The following is a 19,925-nucleotide window of genomic DNA, read 5'->3' on the forward strand; positions in this document are numbered from 1 at the left end:
AGGTGTGTCTATCTATATAAAGGATAAGCACACCTCAGGGCTAGTCAAACAATATGACATGCTTGAGCTACTCCATGTCCAACTAACCATGGGAAAAATCTAACTACAGGTCCCCCACCATGAACCAGGAAACCCATACATCATACTTAAACTTACTAGAATCACTCACCATTCAGCACCAAATACCATACTCATCTGTGATTTTTAACTACCCCTCCAGTAATTATGAGGCAAACACAACCACTAACATGCAGACTTAAAAGATTTCTTGACTTTGTAAATTCAAATGCCCTGGAGCAGCTAGCCTGCACTCCCAGAAGGGGAACAAATATCCCAGACCTGGTACTCAGAAATACAGGAGAGTGTTGCACTCCCTAGTGTGATATCCTCAGTGTTAAGATCAGATCATAAAGAGGCCTCCCTTGAAATAAAGGTAAAAATAGTCTCCCCACCTAAACCCAAACATTTTAAGAACTTCTCTAAGGTAAATTAACCCTTATTAAGGGATGGCACAGCTAGATTCCAAGTTCCCCAAATCCAGAAAACACAAAAATCTATGCAGAGGCATGCGCAAGCCCTGTACAACCATATAAACAAGTGCATAGAAACAGCAGTAGCAGACTGAGATACTCCCAGGTCAAACCACAAAAACAAGCCATCCTGATGTACAACAGAAGAAAGAAAATCCTGTTGAGAAGTAAGAAGGAATGTGCATAACAGAGAAAAACATCCCTCTTTAGTATAAACAAGCAAATCAGGGAACTAGTCAAGTCTCTGAAAGCAGACTTTGGGGTAAAAACTGTATCCAAGGCTAAAGATAACTATAAGGCATTTTTCAGTTATGTCTACACTATTAAGGGCAACACCCAACAATGTGTAAAATTAGTTATAGATGGCATCACCTATACTCAGCCAGAAGATATAGCAAATCTGCTGGCGGGTAATTTCAACTCAAATTTCACCTCTCCAGCACCCCTAGTTATCCCCTAAGAAATACCCTCCAACCATACCTCTCAACATCTTAGAGGAAGAAATCTGGACAAAGCCATAAATAATAGGAGGGCAAAGGCCCAAAATAGGGACACTTTTTAAATATTGCTCTTATAAGCTTAGAAAGTTGGTAGAATATCAGGTTTTGCATTAGCATACATTTTCTGAAGGGTATGAAGTCTGAAACTCAAATGTCTATCATTATTTTCTGACTTCAGCCCTCAATGATTTGCCAAGGATTTTCCAGAAAACCACAAGTTTATGAGAAAAAAGACCAAAAATATGTCAAAAATCTGGACATTCTATGAAAAACTGTACAGTTGAGAGGTATGCCTCCAACATTCCACTGCTAATTATCACCAAAGAGCAGGTTGACACTGCGCTGAGCTAAAAACATGCTTGAATGGGGCCTGACAATATACCAGGTTGCCTCTTAAAAGAGATTAAATCCGGACTTATCAGGCCTGATAGCCCCTGGACTGGCTTTGACCCGACAGAGTGGAGGACAGCAAAAGTTATCCATCTGCATAAAGGGGAACCATCCACTGACCTTGGAAATTACAGATCCATACGTTTGATTAGTCTTATATGTAAGGCCATGGAGAGAATAATCATGGACCTGATAAATAATGACATAGGAGACCTCCAAACACTGGACCCAACACAATTAAACTTTGTTAAGGGCAGGTCATGCCTAATGAATCTGGTGGAGTTCTTTCAGAAAGTCACTTAGGGAATGGATGACAGTAAAACAAAACATACTGTCTAGCTCAACCTGTCCAAGGCATTTGACACAATTCCCCACTCAGGTATTATAAATAAACATACAAAATTGGGCATAAATCCCTATGTTGCCAGGTGGATATCCAGTTGGCTCATGGATAGAACACGTGGTTAAAGTGAATGAATTCAGATCTAGCAAGAGGCCAGTTACTAGTGGTGTGCCATAGAACTCAGTGCTGGAGCCCATCCTGTTCAGAATATATTTCTGAAGTCAAGACTAATGTGTAAGGCCTCTGGATGACAAAGTTTACTGATGACTGCAAGCTGGGGGCAAACACTGAATCGCCAAATGATGTAGATATCCTTCAGGAAGGTCTAGATGAGACAAACTATCAGTGCCCAACCTTGGCCTAAAACTAAATGTGAAACAAGTTATTATTTTACCTTTTGGGAAGTCAAATACCCTGCAAATTACAGAAATAGCACACCCTCTAGGAGTAGACTCAAAGGATAGAGATATAGGTACACAAACAGATAGTAGCCTGAACTTTAATTGTCATGTGCCCATAGTGGTTAGAAAGTCCTTTTATGTGGCACAATGTATTAGTAAAGGTATGGCATCCAGATCCAAGGAAATTATAGTCCCACTGCCCTCATTAGATCAATAATCGCGTACAATACACAATTTGGCATGTACTTGACTAGGCACTTACAGCAGCTGGAGCAAGCTCAGAGGTTACTCACAAAGAAAATACATGGTCTAAACAACGTGAACTATGTGGATAGACTAAAAGCCCTGTCCCTTTACTCTATCTACTACCAAGTATTAAGGAGTCACCTATGCCTGACCTACTAGACACTCATAAATGCAGTCCTGATGGAGCTGCTACACATCTGAAGTCAAACAGCATGAGGGTCACCCAATCTAGGGATCTAAACTTAGTCAGTGACTCAAACAAAACATGTTGGAAAGACAGCTATATGTCTCAGAGATTGCTCCTTCTGGGGAACAGGATTCCTAGTCAGATTAAGCAGATCGTTTCCTTGGCCCTCTTCAAATGCAGTTTGGATCAACGGATGGTGTATTGCAAATTCACACCTGGGGTAGTGCCTATGTCTCTTATGGATGGAGCAATTTGTAAGATACTCAATGCACAGGTACAAATCCATGCCATCCTCTTGCCCCTAGGGCCATACATTGGGTAAAATTGGGTTATACTGGCTAGGTTTGTAAGGGCCCTTATGCCATTAACCTGTAATCTTCTATAAACCTATGAACTTATGAACATCAACAGAATGGTTTGAAAGGACAGGTATATTTCTCAGAGGGTACTTCTGCTATGGAACAGACTCCCCATCAACATAAAATAAAGTTCATCCCTGTCCATTTTCAAGTGCAACTTAGATCTATGGATGGGAAATAGAAAATTTACCCCAGGACTTCCCATGTAGTACTAATGGGCAGATTAAGCTCTTATATGCGTTATTTCATGCATGTGTCCCCACAATTATCTATAGTATGATCCCAGTTATTTTCATTAGGGGTAATATATAATTATCAACCATATGATGAGTAAGGCCAAACTATAACCAAATGGGATAGGTTATTTTAAGCATAAACAAAGAGCAGAAGCGAACACCACTAAAAACTTTTTGAAAATAAAGGCTCAATGGAATTCGGTCAATACCGAAAAAAAAATCTTTATTTATTGTTATAAGCTATAGCAAACATGTATGGCAGTTTTCTCTAGTGTACAGCTTTGGTGTTGACTGAATTCCACTGAGCATTTTTTTTTTGTTTGTTTTTTTCAAAAAGTTCTTAGTATTTTGAACATAAAATGGAAAACTGGCTAGGCTTAACATGGCCTGCAAGGGCAGCTAGCCAAGTACTTCCCTAAGAACCCATGAAACCAGCATCAGTTAAATACAGCCTTAATGAAATACATTCCAATCAAACATGTACAAGGAAACATTTGCTGAAATATACATGAAGTTAATAAAGGACACCCATTAAGATTTGCTCACTATAATATCAGATACTTTTAATTTTGCTTTGTTCTTCCCCAGTATTGGTGTGCTGTCTTAGCATTTCTCTATTTTGGTAAATGTCAGAAGTTCCTCACATGCCTCTTCATAATTAGAATTTGTTTCTTGGTCAAATAATATATTACTGACACAATTTAATGTATGTTGTTTGCATTATAATGGGTATTTTTTTCTTTATTATGTACAGCTCTTAGCAATCAGTATGCATGTAAATAGTGACACCTTTTAACTTGGGCTGTTATTGAAAACTGTTTCTGCCATGTAGATATATTGATCAACAAAACATAAACAATATAAAAGAGTGTAACATGGAGAGATAGACAGCAATAACAAATCATCATTTACAAAAAAAAACTGGCCAGATTAAATAAAGCCTACACTAAGTGTACATGATATGTATATATTATTCAAGAACATTCTTATCACATCTTTTGTGCTTTCTAGTCACTCGGAAAGATTACACTTAGTGTACATGTAGTCTACACTTTGTGGTAACCTTTATGAATCACTGTAATATTTAAAGCTACAAGAACATTAGTAGGAAATCTAAAATTAGGAAGAAGAAGGTGTGAGTTATGTCTGTGTTGTCTGTTCACTCAGAATGGTGTACACTTAGTGTATGTGTTATTGCATCCTAATTCATTTTTAACTATATTTTAGTTTCTTTAATAATCTGGGAAGTACAGAACAACAGTTTCTTCGCACTAATAAACAAAACTATATTCTCTCACAAAGTGAAAAATAATAAACTTAGGTGAATGTTTAATGCTGCCTGTGTGGTTTTTGAGACAAAATAGTAACTAGCTCATGGCAAAAAATATAACACAAATAGAAAAAAGGCTCTCAATGTAAATGAAAAAAAAAAAATAATTTAAAATGTAGGATAAATAAAAAAACTGAATAAATTAAAAATCCATTTAAATTAAAATGTTTACGGTTGCCATTATTTGTGATAAGTTTTCCTCCTTATTCTCATGTTTCACACTTTAAAAGTATACACAAAAGTACTAGTGGAGTTTTGTTTTTCCTTCTGTCTCTTCTGTTATTATCTCATTTGTTTGGATGCCCCTCATTTTTTAGGATACATCTACTGCCCACCCTGAATGATATATGACCAGTTGTATCTTCACTGGTGGGTGAGTAAGGAAGAGAGCAGGAAATCATAATCTTGATGGGACTGTTTATAGGTTCATAGGTGAATACTAGGCTAATTGCCCTGAAGTGCCAGTCTAAGCCTAACCAGTAGCCAGAGGTCAGAAACAAACCCTGTGCCTTGCATTTATGAGGTGAAAACCTTAACCATTATGACAAACCCACCCCATTTAGAAGACATGAGGATTTTCTTTCTTGCTGTACTTGTTCTTTTAATAACATGCTTGTAATAACATCAAGAATACCTAAATCACACTTCCACACATTCAGGTCCTAGAACATCTACTCATGCCCCTTGGTGTCTGCTGTTCTTGGCTTGCACCACAACACACTATGACCCAGGAGGAGTAAGCCAGGCCATCACCCTCTATCCAGGACAATCATCTTAGTGCTCAAGTCTATCTCTTCACCAGTGAGGTAACCATCTGTTGTTTACAGCATTAGTCAAACTTAACTCAGGTCATTATTATCACAGAAATAATATATTTGTCTATGACTCTGCTGTCAAATGGCAAGTGTATACCCTGCCCTTTGAGATTTCTCTTACCCGCTACTAATACCACTGCTCTGGAACATAATCCCCATTCACATAAAACAAAGCTCATCCCTGTTCATATTCAAGTACAACTTAGATCTATGGATGGAAAACAGAAAAGTTACGCAGGATTGCTCCCTGTACTATTAATGAACAGAGGTAGCTCCTAAATGCTTTATCCCATGCATGGGTCCCCTAAGATTATCCATGGTATGATCACAGTTATTATTGTTATTGATAAGATAGAATTACTGACTGTGGGATGTGTAAGGCCAATATGACACCAAATAGGATAGGTTAATTCTAGCACCAAATACTGACTATGGGATGGGCAAGACCAATCGAACCACAAATGGGACAGATTAATTCAAGTAGCAAAAAAGAAACTGAGTAAGCTTAAAATTACCTACAAGGGCAGCTAGTCTAATACTTACTTATGTAACTATGAACATATATCCTAATAAACAGTGCTAAAATGTCAATACAAAAAATAAGCTGTAAAAATGGGGTGCTTAAAAGAAGAAAGCATAATGCAACTCACATCAGCTGCTGCTTCTACAGCTGGAAAGCTCTGGTCATCTTCTCCTGCAATCAGTAGTAGTGGACATCGGATTTTTCCAACCTTTTGAAAAAAAATGAAAGATTATTTATTTAAGTTTTATTAATTTATTTATTTATGTTTTTTTAAGTGAAGCTTGTGAACTGATCCATTTCAGACATAGGCTGAGAATAATATAATCCATTTATAAATATGACAACTATTGCACTATACTCCAGTTATCATCACACACTAGCAATGTACAACATTCAATAAAAAGACATACGGAATATCATGTGGTCAGATAAGCTGAGAGAGCATCATGTCATATATACAATGATTTCAGGAAATCAAGCATGATCACGTAAGTTATAACCCAGACACAAGTAGTTGAGCATTATCTAGTAAACAACTGCATATAAAAAAACATTAACAGCTGACCTTCAATGCAAGACTGATGAGGACTTATGATAAAGATGTAAGAAATAAATGTATTATGCCTTAGTCAGACTTATTCATATCACAGCTTATATGGAGCTGCCTCTTGCAGGGAAAGATGCAGTATTACAGATATAGGAGGGCTCACCACAGACACATATATGAGTATAAAGCATGAATTAGTAAAAAGCAGAAGATGCATAAGGAGTGTGGTTGTTCTGTTTGCATAGGTAATGGACTGAAATATCATTAAAAGGGAAAGAAGGAGACATAATAAGAGCAAAAAAGATACTCCAGAGCAGAAAGTACAGGGAGTTATGAGAACAGCAAGAAAATAAATAAGAATAGCAGAGTACTACAGAAAATGGGAACAGAAGAGGCAGAGGCTGAAGCTAGGACCTTAAGTTCTGAGGGAGAGAAATACGCTAAGAAGTTAACAAATCATAATTTCAACCAGTCATATAATGAATGAGAAATATAGTGTCAACATCTTCAACTTGTTGCTTGATATACAGGAAAAACTTTCATTCAACATTCTGAGGCAAAAATAACAAATGTAGGATTCATTTTCTTAAGTTCAATTGCCCCTGAAAAAAAATGTGCTCTGTAATTTTGTAGCTGTAGAGAATATTATATAATACTATGGATAAATACAGTTGTGAACAAAGGGAGGTTAGTGCTCAGCCTGTAACTTACAGATTATAATGTCTGATCTTTCATATCTGGGAAGACATTTTGTTCTTCCAAATGCACACAGTGTTATTCCCAACTAGGAGTCAATAGCACAAAGCCATTATGCACTACAGTTAATAAATATATTTTAGTATAGACTTGGTGGATCTTTTTCATTCTCAGTTGTGAATTCTGTAAGCAGAAAAAAAAAAGAATTTGCAATACATATCACATTATTATAAGGGTTCATTATTGATACACTCACTGCAATAATTGTTGCTCGTTACTGAGCATGTGCTCAGTATTTATACACTTGTGCAATCCCTTGGACAGCTTCTTAAAGAGACATACACAGATTGAGCTACATCCTCCCTCTAAAAAAGATTGCCCTTAATCAAAATGACATTGCATTTACACATGCATCAGTATAGACATTAGAAACAAACACAATATTAATGTCCAAGTTGTCGTTTATCTATAACATGGTCTGGAGATGTGGCCGGATCTAGTAACATAGCAATCAGGACTGGGTTTAGCAACAGGTATAGTCTTCAGTGAGCAACTCATATCAGGAACTTCGGCACTCATCACAGGAACAGGAATATTCTCTGGAACTTCTTCTGGAACTGAAACACTGAACAACTCACTCTGAGATAAAGAGTCTTTTCACAGGCTACATGCTGTAGCATAGGCTCAGATACTGGTATCAAATGTTTTCATTCCACCTAAAGTCTACTCCTTGTGATTCCACAATGTACAGTCTTGGCTCTGAACAAATATTCTTCCCTACTCCAGTCCGATCATAACCTTTTGATGTTTGCATCCTTACTACTTCTCCCTCTCATAATGGATTGAGCAGTTTGCTGGTCTTATCGTAATATGGATTAAACACTTCTTCAACAGATTGGGTTTCACTGACCTGTTGTTCTTGACACATGGAATCAACAATTGACTACTAATTGGTAATGTGGTTCTGGTTTATCTCGACAGAAGTCTCTGAGCAAGTGAACCAAGATGTTTATCACGAGGAATATTTCTGAGATTCAAAAGATTCTGGAAAACATCACTATTGTCTTGTCACAACTTCTCTAGTAACTGCTTTGCACTTTGAACTGCATGCTCTGCCAAACCATTTGACTGCAGATACTCTGGGCTACTCGTAACATGAGTAAAGTCCCACTCTTTGACAAATCTTTTGAACTTCTAGCTTGTAAGTTGTGTGTTATTGTCAGAAATAAGTTTGTGTGGACTACCATGGACTGCAAAATGATGCTTCATCTTAGTTATGACAGTACTGGATGTTAGACTGGGAAGTAGGTCAATCTCAAACCAATTGGAATAAGAGCCTACTAACACCAAGTATTTTTGACCATTCCATTTGAAAATGTCAGTGGCTACTGTTGACCAAGGTAGTTCAGGAATCTGGTTTAGCTGAAGTGGTTCCTTCTGTTGATGTGGCTTTTTACTATTACACACAGAACAAGATGAAAGTACTCTCTCAATATCTTGTGACATAGAAGGCCAAAATACTAATCCTCTCACCCTTTTTTTTGTTGAGTCTGCTCTAGGGTGACCTTGATGTAAGATAGTAATGTACTCTTGTTGCAAAGATTGTGGAACAATAACTTCAGGACCTTTCGTGACGATACCATTTTCTGACAAAATCTGATCACTGTATGGAAAATAAGGTTACACGTCTGGAGGTAAACTTGATTGCTTTGATGGCCATCCTACTTTGATAAAGTGGTTGAGCTTCTGTAAAACTGGATCTGTGGCTGTATGATCTCTATGCTCATCAAGATGTGTGGAAGAAAAATGTATCACTTCCATGACTTCAAAATCAAGTTGCTCATTCTCATGGTGTTCAGTGGTGTTTCTGGGTGATCTGGACAATGTATCAGCAAGATAAAGAAGTTTGCCTTTCTTGTAGACAAGATTGAAATGATACTTTTGAAATTTCAACATCATGTGTTGCAATCTGGCTGGAGCTATATGCATAGGCTTTTTCAAAATAGTGACTAGAGGTTGGTGGTCTGTTTTGATCCGGATTGATCTAGCATAATCATTATCATGGAACTTGGAACATGCAAACACAATTGGCAAAGCTCTTTCCCTATCTGAGCATACTGCATTTCAACTTGGCTAAGGGTTCTGGAAGCAAAGGCAACAGGTTGACCCTCTTGTAGAATGACTGCACCTAGACCAAATCTCGAAGCATCACATGAAAGAGTAACAGGTTTGTGGACATCATAGAGTATGAGAGTAGGTGGACCGGCAATTCTCTGTTTCAGGACATCAAATGCCCTCTGCTGCTGTTCTGACCATGACCAGGATACACCCTTATGAGTTAGATCTCTGAGTGGTGCTGATATTTGACTCAAGTCTGAAATGAACTTGTCAGCCTAGAAAACATTTCAGGGCTTGAACATTGTATGGAGCTAGCATCTCAAGAATGGCTGTTTGCTGAGAAGGATCTGGTTGTAAGCCTGAACTGGTAAATAAATGACCAACATAAGTGACTTCTCATAGCCTGAATTTGCATTTCTGAGGATTCAGATTGAGTCACTTGCCGTACCCTTTCCAGAACTTTCCTGAGGTTTCTGTCATGCTCTGCTTCACCATTATCTCCTACTAGTATGTCATCAACTATAATAGCACAAGCATACCCAGAAAAAAATGTGCTCCATTGCACATTGAAAGACCTCACTTACAGAATGTATCCTAAATGGCATTCTCAGAAATATGTACCTTCCAAATGGAGTACTGAAGGTAGTTAGCAATGAGGATTTCTTGTCAAGCAAAATTTGCCAAAATGAACTCTTTGCATCTAAGACAGAAAAAAACAGTGGCATTTTGCATAAGAACAGTGACTTCTTTGACTGTATGCATTGGATGATGAGGTCTTTTCAGTGCCTTGTTCAAATCTCGAGGCTTAATACATATTCCAATGTCATCAGAGCTTTTCTTATGAGCTACCCCCATGGAAGTTACCCATTCAGTAAGAGCAGATGAACCAAATGGACAAATCATACCTTCTTGCACCATTTTGCCTAGTTCAGCTTTGACTCTGGTCTGCACAGCTATTGGAAAGTTTCAGGCTGACCTGATAACTGGGCTGACATTTGGGCCTAACTTCATGGAGTACACAGTTGGAAGCTTGCCTAGTTTGTCTGCAAAAAGATCAACATAGGTAGAAAAAATAGATTGGACAAAATTACAAGAGTGGTCTTTTAAGCTAACTTGGTGGACTTTATTGTTAAATGAAAGCAGTCCCATTTTCAAGCTGTCTCTGAGCTCTTATAATGACTGGACATGCCTCTTGACCAAATAAAATAATAAGTTGTAGCTTCTCCCAGCAGAGTAACATGAAAGCATTACTGAGCCTACGGTTTGAATCTCTTCACCACCATAAGCAACAAGCTTCACACACTTTGCCAAATCATGCCTTTCACTAGCACTTACTCTACCAAATGTTTCTGAAAACATAACATTGCACTTTGAGCCAGTATCAGCTTTGAGCTCTGTGGTTTTGTCATTTATCCGAACAGTACAAAATACTTCATTCTTGGCCCATAAATCTGCTTCATTGACTGTTTCACTAAGTACTGACAAAAACAAAACTAGTAGCTCTGGAACCACAATTAGCTATGTTCCGCTCTCTCTGTAAGTCTTCTGTTTTGGATATAGACATGCGTATTAAACATAGCTACTTGTGGTAACAAAGCTACTAGTTTTGTTTTTGTCTTCGCTATTGCTTTTTGTGGTCTCTGGATTTGTATCTAGCTAGCCACGCTCTCTGTAAGTCACTAAGCACTGACACACTATCAACATAAAAAGTATGAGACCCTATGTCACAGCTTTCTAATTGATTAACTAATTTCTTAAAATGTTCCCTTTTAATAAAAGAATGTGTGGCTTTTGATTTACAAAATCTTTTGAAATTATTCCATTCATTGCATTTTTGGCATTGTTGACCAAAAGATAAGCATTTTTCCCTTTTAGATTCATGATTTCCACCACAGTTATGACAGTGGACAATGAAACTGGGTGTTGGCCCTTGCTTTGAGTTTGCTGACTCACTCTTATGCTTTACTGAGGCTGTGTGTACTCAGGAACTTGCTAGAAAGCTCAGTCTAGGCTTTATCAGTAAGTGTTGCAGGGGCTACAGTTGCTGCCATGTGCTTGGGCCTGTTTCTTTTAAGCATGTGCTGCATGCTATTAACATGAGCCTTAGACATTACTGGAAACATGCCTTTCTCATTTGTAAGCATATTTGTGTGCTTTTCTGTGAGCTCATATATCTGACAAACCCCAATGGCCTTATTCAAAGTTAAATCACTGTCACAAAGCAAAATCTTTCTCACAACATCATCTTTAGTACCACATACAAGTCTGTCTTTTATCATCTCATCCCTAAGATCACCAAATCTGCACATTTTATACTTATTTCTCAAATCGCTTATATAAGCAGTAGATGTTTCACAAGGTTTTCGATCCCTTGTGTAAAATAAGTGCCTCTCCATTGTAATGTTTGTCTAGGGGTTACACATCTCTCTAAATTTGTGTTTAAAGCACTCAGGGTCCTCCCCATCACTTAGCCAGTACAACAATATGATGGTTTTCCCCCCTCCTGCAAAGATAGGAGGTGCATACACAAATGAACATTCCATTTCACTGGCTTCTGACCCAACTAAATTAAGTGGAATAAATGTCTTTGTACAGTCATCTTTATCAGAAAATGCAGCCTGCATGAAAATGTCATACTCTTGCTCAAACATTCTCTAGTTCTCTGCAATATTAGTATCAAACACAAGTGGAGCAGGTTTTTGAAATCCTTCGGCCATACCAACAAAGTATGCCCAAACACACTGAAGATATGGCCCTTGTAATTATATACAAAGTTGTCTCTCTGCAGCTTGCAGTAACACTCAAATGCACAATAAACTCTTCAAAATACTGTGCTTTCCGAAATATACTTTGAAATGGCTGTATTTTTGCAAAATAACTGCACTGTAATTACTGCACAAACATGCAAGCACTTCATACATTTCTGATAACTCAGATAGCTTTAATTTATACAAAAAATACATGCTGTGCAAAAAATGCAGCAGTTTCTTTTTATTTTAATTTTTATTTGTATTATGCAATTTGGACTTTATTTCAAACATTTTCCATAGTAATTCAAATATTTCTATCAATATCGGACATTTTGACTTATTTAAATATTGTTCAGAGAGTTCTGTATGCTTAGTTTCATATTTTGTGAATAAGAAATAGCTTGAGCAAGTTTTAACATCTACATTTTGTTTCTGACCTGTTGTGTGAATTATACATGCAGTAGAGATGATCCACTCCTGTATATACCTCCAATACTAACTAGATGCCTCTGAAATTCAAAGTGGAGAAACTGGAGCTCTTTCTGGCCAAAAGTTGTTTCAGCCATGCCTTTTCTAACACCATGTCACTCATCCCTCTAACATAGATGACAAGCAGGGGGGGTAGTTAGTTTAGATGCTTTTTTACATAGAAATATATCAGAATGGATAGCATCATCATTAAAAATAAATGAACTGATTAACAGATACCCCTTACAGACAGACATGCTTACATCTCAACAGCTTACTACAAAATGGCAGTCAGGCTCACACGTGTTCAGTGTTTATACACTTGGGCAATTGTAGTATACTGTATTACAGATTTACAAATTTGCAAAGATAGTACATAGGATTATGCTTCAATCACTTATATACAATTATTCATTTATTTATGTAATTATTTATTTAACATTTGTTAACTGGGAGTGTCCAACTGGGCCAAGAGCCCATTTCAGTGGAAGCCCAAGGAGAAAAGCTCCATGTACAATGTATCCGAAAAAAAAACCATGAATGTTACAAGATAATTAGAGTTTCAGTATAGTTACAAAAATTTACCAGTCCATCAGAGTACAAAATTATACATTCTTGTTAAAGGATAATAATAATAATACAAATATATAGGAAACAAGATACTAGATTTTTAAACAGTGCCAGTATATGCAGTATCACCAACAGTTTCCCTTTTTGTACTCAAAACAACCTATCCCATTTGGTTAGAGACTCACCTTACCTATCTCATAGTCAATAATTATATATTAGCCCTAATGAGAGTAACAGGGATCATACCATAGATAATTTGAGGGGACTCATGCATGGATAAAGCATTTAGGAGCTGCCTCTGTCCATTAATATTAGTATTAGTATAGTATTAGTATAGTATTGGTAGTTACCTGATTAGGACTAAAGGATGCAGGGCAAAGAAGAGCTATGAAGTAATATTGCTACATTATACTAAAAAACAGAAAGCAAACATTGACTATATAAATAAATAAATAAATAAATACATAATACATAAATTCCAAAATAAAATTTTGGCATATTACTATAAAACAAGAAAAATAATTGTGCCAGAAACTGAAGGTCCAGAAAAGATAAGGTTAATTGGGTAAGTGAACTAGTCTGATGACCCTTTTCAGACATAACCTGGGCAAGGACAATATGTAGATGTGAGTCATACAATAATATCAAAGAACAAAGGACAATAGTAAAGAATGGCGGTGATTAGCAGTTATATATATAAGTTATAATAAAGCGGCAAATCAGTCCTCGCATAGTTAAGGAAATTATAATATTATATATATAAAATTGGTTCAGTAATCCCTCAGGCAATAGCCCTAATCTAACTGAAGAATTTGTCTGATCAACATTAAGTTATTACCATTTATAGAACAACAACATTTGATTTCATAAATGTGTTTCTTACTACTAGTATCTATTAGCAATCATGACTTTGACAGGGTACTGAAATGAAACTTACTATCCCTCATTTAGAAGCAAAGAAATCAGCTACCACCATTTTTAATGCACAGCTGAAGACATTTCTTAGTCTATGATGCCAAAACCTTAGTTTGAGAGATTCCTTAAATGTCATTATGAAAAAACACCTATCCGGCATAGAGTAGGCAGGCTTGTTGGAGTTAAAGACCAGCGTAATTTATCTGAGGTTTCACATCCATCCATCCATCCATCCCCCCATCCACTTACCATGCACACTGCCTTGATTGTCCTTCCATATAAATGTGAAAGGTTCACTTATTAATAGTAACTGTCATGTTTAATGTAATTATCCCATATCAGCATCCAATTCTCTACATAAATATATGTCATTGTTTTTAAACCACCCTTCTTGAGCAGATGAGTGTTGCTGCTATGGACATTGGTAATAGCCAGTGTCCACACCATCTCTGATTATTCTGGTGCCATCATCTTCTGTGTCAAAGTTATCCCCGCAGATGGTTACTAGGTATTCCTCATCTGATATTAATGGGGTGATTGCTGGAGGCCCCCAGCAGTACTTGCACAGGCAATTGTATTCTGTCTCACCTTGTCTATAACATGTCCTGTGATATAATTTGCCCTATCCTTGCACTGTGTTAATGTGCAGTGTCTTCACTGGTTACTTTAATGTTCAGTACAACTTGATTTCAGGCTTTTGTCCTCTCGGCTCATTTTGAGCCACCCCCTCCATCCAAACAGAAGTTTACCATAGCTCCTAAGGGCTGCTATGAAGATGTGGTTTTACACATGGCTGAAGTTGCCCTTTCTCTACCTTGATCCCTTGTTTTGCATCATTACTGCACAAGAAAAATATGCCACAGTCATACACAAAAAACTTTGATGTAATCTTCAGTCAAACAATACAACAATGAAAATGTGCCTGCCATCCTCATATAAAAAGTTAGACAACACAAACCCCATAATTATTTACATATGCAAAATCTCACTCTAGCCAATTAAAGTTGCGATTTTATCAGTGATCATTAATCATTTCCACTGCTGCAGTAATAACTTTCCATTTACAAATGACAACTTTACACTAGTCATTAAAGCTATTACAATATGTCCATTATATCAATAGCACAAACATTCTTTAAGTGAAATCACTAATTTTACATCCTTCTAAAGTGTATCATATTAATTTACTGGGATGGCACAGTGGTACAGTGGATAGTGTTGCTGCCTAATAGTAAGAGGGTCTCTGGTTCGATTTTCAATTGGGTTATCTTCTGTATTTGTGTTGGCATGTCCTTCCTATATTTGTGTGAGTTTCTTCTGGGTGCTCCAGTTTCCTACCACATTCCAAAGGCATGCAGTAGGTTGACTGGAAACTCAAAATTGGCCATAGGTGCGTGTGTGTGTGTGTGTGTGTGTGTGTGTGTGTGTGTGTGTGTGTGTGTGTGTGTGTGTGTGTGTGCGAATGTGTGGTATGCAAGTACAACTTTGGCAGGGCTAGCCACCCAATGGTGTGAACTTTGGCTCTAGGTGATTGTCACTGTTGAAGTGACACCCAGACCCCATGTCAACTGTTGCCATCTCTCTATATTCAATGCCACTCTCCTACCTTCCTCAACACTCATGTCTGACTGTTACAGGTCTTCTCTCACACATATAGTCCACCCACCTTTTTGCTGGACACCATCATTTCCTCTTGCCTTCTTCCCATCTGTCCCAAATCTTCTTCACAAGATTGTCTTCTGCTTTTCTGCACATGTGCCCAAACCACTGTAATCTGTTCTCGTTAACTTTTCTGCAATTGGAGCTACTTTGGCTTCTGCTCTTATGTCCTCATTTTTTCATCTGCCCCAAAGTGTGCATCCTAACACACATCTCAGGTACTTCATATCCATCCCCTCTAGTTCTGCCTTTACTGGCCAGGATTCTGTACCATACAGTAGTACTGGTTGTACCACTGTCTTGTACACTTTACCTTTCAGCTTCTTTGGCATTCTTCTGTCATATACTACTCCTGATTCTCTGTGCTAGTTGGCTGCAGACCCTCTGATTCTAGCTTTGACCTTCTTATTCAGACCTCCCTTCTCCTCAACCACCCATCACAGATACTTGAAGCTGTTAACCTGTTCCACTATTTTTCCTTCTACCCCAGTTCTCAGCTTCATCTGATTTTCCCCATTTGCTGCCATTACAGCTTTCTTACCTGTACTCACTTTCATCCCTTGTGCCTTCAGTTTTGCATTCCATTCCCCTATCCTTTGATGAAGTTCTTAGAGTCTGCCTGTAATGCCACATCATCTGCATACATCAACTTTGTTGATTTGTCCCCATTTGGTCTGTTTGCTAATATAGTCCATCACCAGTATGTACAGCAGTGGGCTCAGAGCTAAACCCTGATACACACCCTCTCCCACAGGTAACCCCTCTGTAAGACTGAATACTTTTTGTACTTGGGTCATTGGGTCTTTGTACAAAGCTTGCACTAATTCTACCAATGTTTCTGTGATTTCAAACCACTGCAGGTCTGCCCAAATCAGCATTCTTGGGACCTTGTCATATGCTTTCTCCAAGTCTAGCTTCTTCTCAACTATGTGTCACACTGCAAACATCGAGTCAGTTGTGCTGCATCCTGATCTGAATCCAAACTGTACATGTCTTATCTTTCTTTCAACTACTCTACATAACTGTATATCAGTATCAATCTCCAGCACTTTCATGCATTGTGACAGAAGACTGATACCTCTGTACTGCCCACAGTTGTGAATGTCTCCCCTCTGTACTGCCCACAGTTGTGAATGTCTCCCTTGCTCTTGAACACTGTCACTAGTATGCTTATTCTCCAGCCATTTGGGATATGCTTATCTCCTCACATTGCTATGAGTACCCTCAGGAGCCATTTCTCCCTATCCCACTCAACATCTTTATCATATCTTCTGTGACCTCATCCGATTCTGCTGTTTTTCTCTAACTTCATTTTCCTTAGTGCTGCTCTTGTGTCTTCTATGGTGGGCTCCTTCTTTTCTCTCACTGTAGGCTGTGTCTGAGGCAGTCCAGCTTCTGTGGGGTTTTCTTCATCTAGAAGCTGCTTGAAGTACTCCTTGCATCTGCCTTTGATTTCCTGTGGATTGATGAACAGGTTGTTGCTGATATCCCTTATGAAAGGTGTCTGACTATCTTCTTTATCTTTCTGTCTTTACCTTGCAGCCTGGCATAGTTTCTTTGTGCCATCTACTGAGTTACTTTTCAGAAGCTGGTAGAATGCATCTGATGCCTTGTTCTTTGCTATTGTAATTTTTTCTTAGCCTGTTTGTTAACCCAACATATCCCTTCCTACCCTGGTCTGGCTTTTCTCTCAGGCTTTTTCCTGCACTAAATATTTCTTTTGATTCTCAATTCTACCACCAGCTCTCCTTATGTACCTTATTGCCACACCTGACTCAGCCTTACCTCTGTTCTGTGGTCCTACCACATGTTGTTTTGATGTGCTGCCATTCTTCTTTATCTCCACCTATCTCCTCTTCTTGTTGAGGTGCTACAGCCCTGAGTAATTCCTTGAACAGTTATGTTTTCTCTCCATTCAGCTTCCAGGTCTTCAGCCTGATGTTTGTTGACCTTAGACCCTTCTGTGACCACTGATTGTGGTAACCAGTGGTTTATGCTGTGGGCCAACTGTTTCACTGGGAATTACTTTGGAATCACTGATTATATCCTAGTGTCCTTCCTTACTATATCTACCTGAGTTTCTTGTTGGCCACTCTTGTATGTGATCTTGTGACTGTCTCTATTTCTGAACCATGCATTGGCTACTATCAAGCCATTTGCCAGAAAGAAGTATAGAATGTCCTCTTCTTCTTTATTCCTACTGCCCTACGCATGTGGACCCTGGCATTCCTCATATCTTGTTCTGACTGTCCCAATTTGTGCATTCAGGTCACCCATTATCAACACTAATTCATGTTGTCCTGCTTTATCTAGTAGATCCTGCAACTGCTGTCTGAATGCATTCTTTTCCTCACTATCACAACCCTGCTGCGGGGCACAGGCTGAGATTATAAATACTGCCCTATCATTAGGTTGGAGTCCATGTCTGACTACAATGAGTCTGTCACTCATGCTGATGACATCCCTCTCTACCTTTTAAAGCCTCTCCCTTACCACAATTCCTTCACCTCTGAATCCCAAGTCAAGTGGCTTTGCAGCACTACCCTTCCATTTTGTCTCCAGGATATGTAGGATGCCCAGTTTCCTCCTTACCATCATGTCATCCACTTACAAACTCTATCCTGTCAGTAAACATACATTGAGTGTAACAATTCTTAGTTCATGTTTGGCAGGTTGATTGGTTTTACATCCAGGTTTTGCTCAACAAAGCTATCCCAGGCACCCCAAGCTGTGCAACTGGACACCAGCCATCTAGTAGCTGATTGACTCAGGGCTGCTACGATTTATGGCAGGCACACACTGGCCAATACAGCACATACATCACTCCCACCATTAGCATGGGTCTCTAGTAGGCTGTGTCCTCAACCCACTTATAACTTAAATAACCATGCACATTTTGCAACATTAGTCAACATGACCAAATCACCTAGAGTCATACTTTTACACCGTTGAGGAGCTAGTTCTGTCATGGTGCATGGCTTGTGATCCTTATTCTTCTAACTTGAGGATACTGCGCACCACAGTATATGCCCAAGGAGGTTGGTCTATACAACTCTTCCCCCTATCAGACATCATGTAAAGTCTGTGCTACAGCTCCATTCTGAGTTTAAGATGGCAACACTCTGCAATTTTTTTTTTGAGGTGGGGAAGAACCACACAGAGACACAGGGAGAAAATGTAAACTCCAAACAGGTATTGGCCAGAGGTTAGAATCAAACCGTATGCTTTGTACATGGGAGGCAAATACATTAACCATTATGCCAAATATTCTTAAGTTCTCTCAGATAATTTTATCGGCATTTGAGCTGTTGCTATACTGACCCCTATAGGTGTGCTCATGTGACTTGGGAAGTAGTCAGCTCCGACCCCTAAACTCTGGTCCCAGTTTAATAGTGCCTTTTTCATATATAATCTGTCTGTTAGTTACCCTTCATTAATAATGCATCTGTCCCTCCCCCACACACGTATATTCTATCTTTCTAGTTTCTCTTGTTATGCAGTTGCAACATATATATATTTTTCCTTGCTGCAAAGAAACAAACTTTCTCCAATAATAATGAAGTTAACCTATACATTTTAGAGTACTACAAGCACCACTAATAAAGTTAGACTAAATAAATATGATTTTCTGCAAGCTTTTTAGATTTTTTTCTTTGGCCAAACTAGAATACTGCCAGGTACAACCCTCTCCATTCACCCTTGCTGCACTCAGGCTCACTCCATTCCCCTACCCTACTTCCATATCCCACCAGGCCCCTCCTCTAAATTTATTTCTCATCTTAACACCACCATCACAAACCTACAACCAATCCAGAACAACCTCCTCCTGTCAAAATATACTTAACCAATAACAACCTCTTACATCACCAAATTACTATAAGTGACAAATACTCTGACCCACCTATAAAAATAAACTACCAGTCCAGAACAACTTCGTCTACTGAAACCTAACCAAACAATAACATCCTTTTACATCTTCTTATTACTATAACTGATAATACTTGTTCTCTACTTTTAACCATCTAAATATGCCCATCTTTTAAAACAGCCAATACCCTAAACTCACCACTCCCCATCATGATACAGTGTCTCATTCTAACCTCTCTCATACTCATATTATTAACCTACTCTACATCATACCAAACACAACTTCCTGACTACTTCACTTATTACCAAAAGGCACACGAATACAATGTAACCCCTGAATCCACCGCGTTCAATGTATGTCCCCTGTTATATAAAAATCACTATTCTAACCTCAATAAACCTAACATACCCCATACTTTCAAAAAAGGTTCAAAGGTACTATCACCAGCTGTTCCACAAAAACTAAAACAACACA

General features: G+C 38.3%; 1 protein-coding gene across 2 annotated transcripts in view; it reads right to left on the reverse strand.

The window, feature by feature from the left end:
* LOC122815408 (bile acid-CoA:amino acid N-acyltransferase-like) overlaps positions 1-19,925 on the reverse strand; it is a 533,063-nt gene that overhangs the window by 153,470 nt on the left and 359,668 nt on the right. For both annotated transcript variants that reach the window (XM_044087876.1, XM_044087878.1), the window contains exon 12: positions 5,988-6,068. In XM_044087876.1, coding sequence (XP_043943811.1) covers positions 5,988-6,068 — 81 coding nt within the window. The remainder of the gene's footprint in view (positions 1-5,987; positions 6,069-19,925) is intronic.

Source organism: Protopterus annectens, chromosome 11.part0, assembly GCF_019279795.1.
Source record: "Protopterus annectens isolate FY-2018-M chromosome 11.part0, PAN1.0, whole genome shotgun sequence".
Classification (NCBI taxonomy): Eukaryota; Metazoa; Chordata; order Ceratodontiformes; family Protopteridae; genus Protopterus; species Protopterus annectens.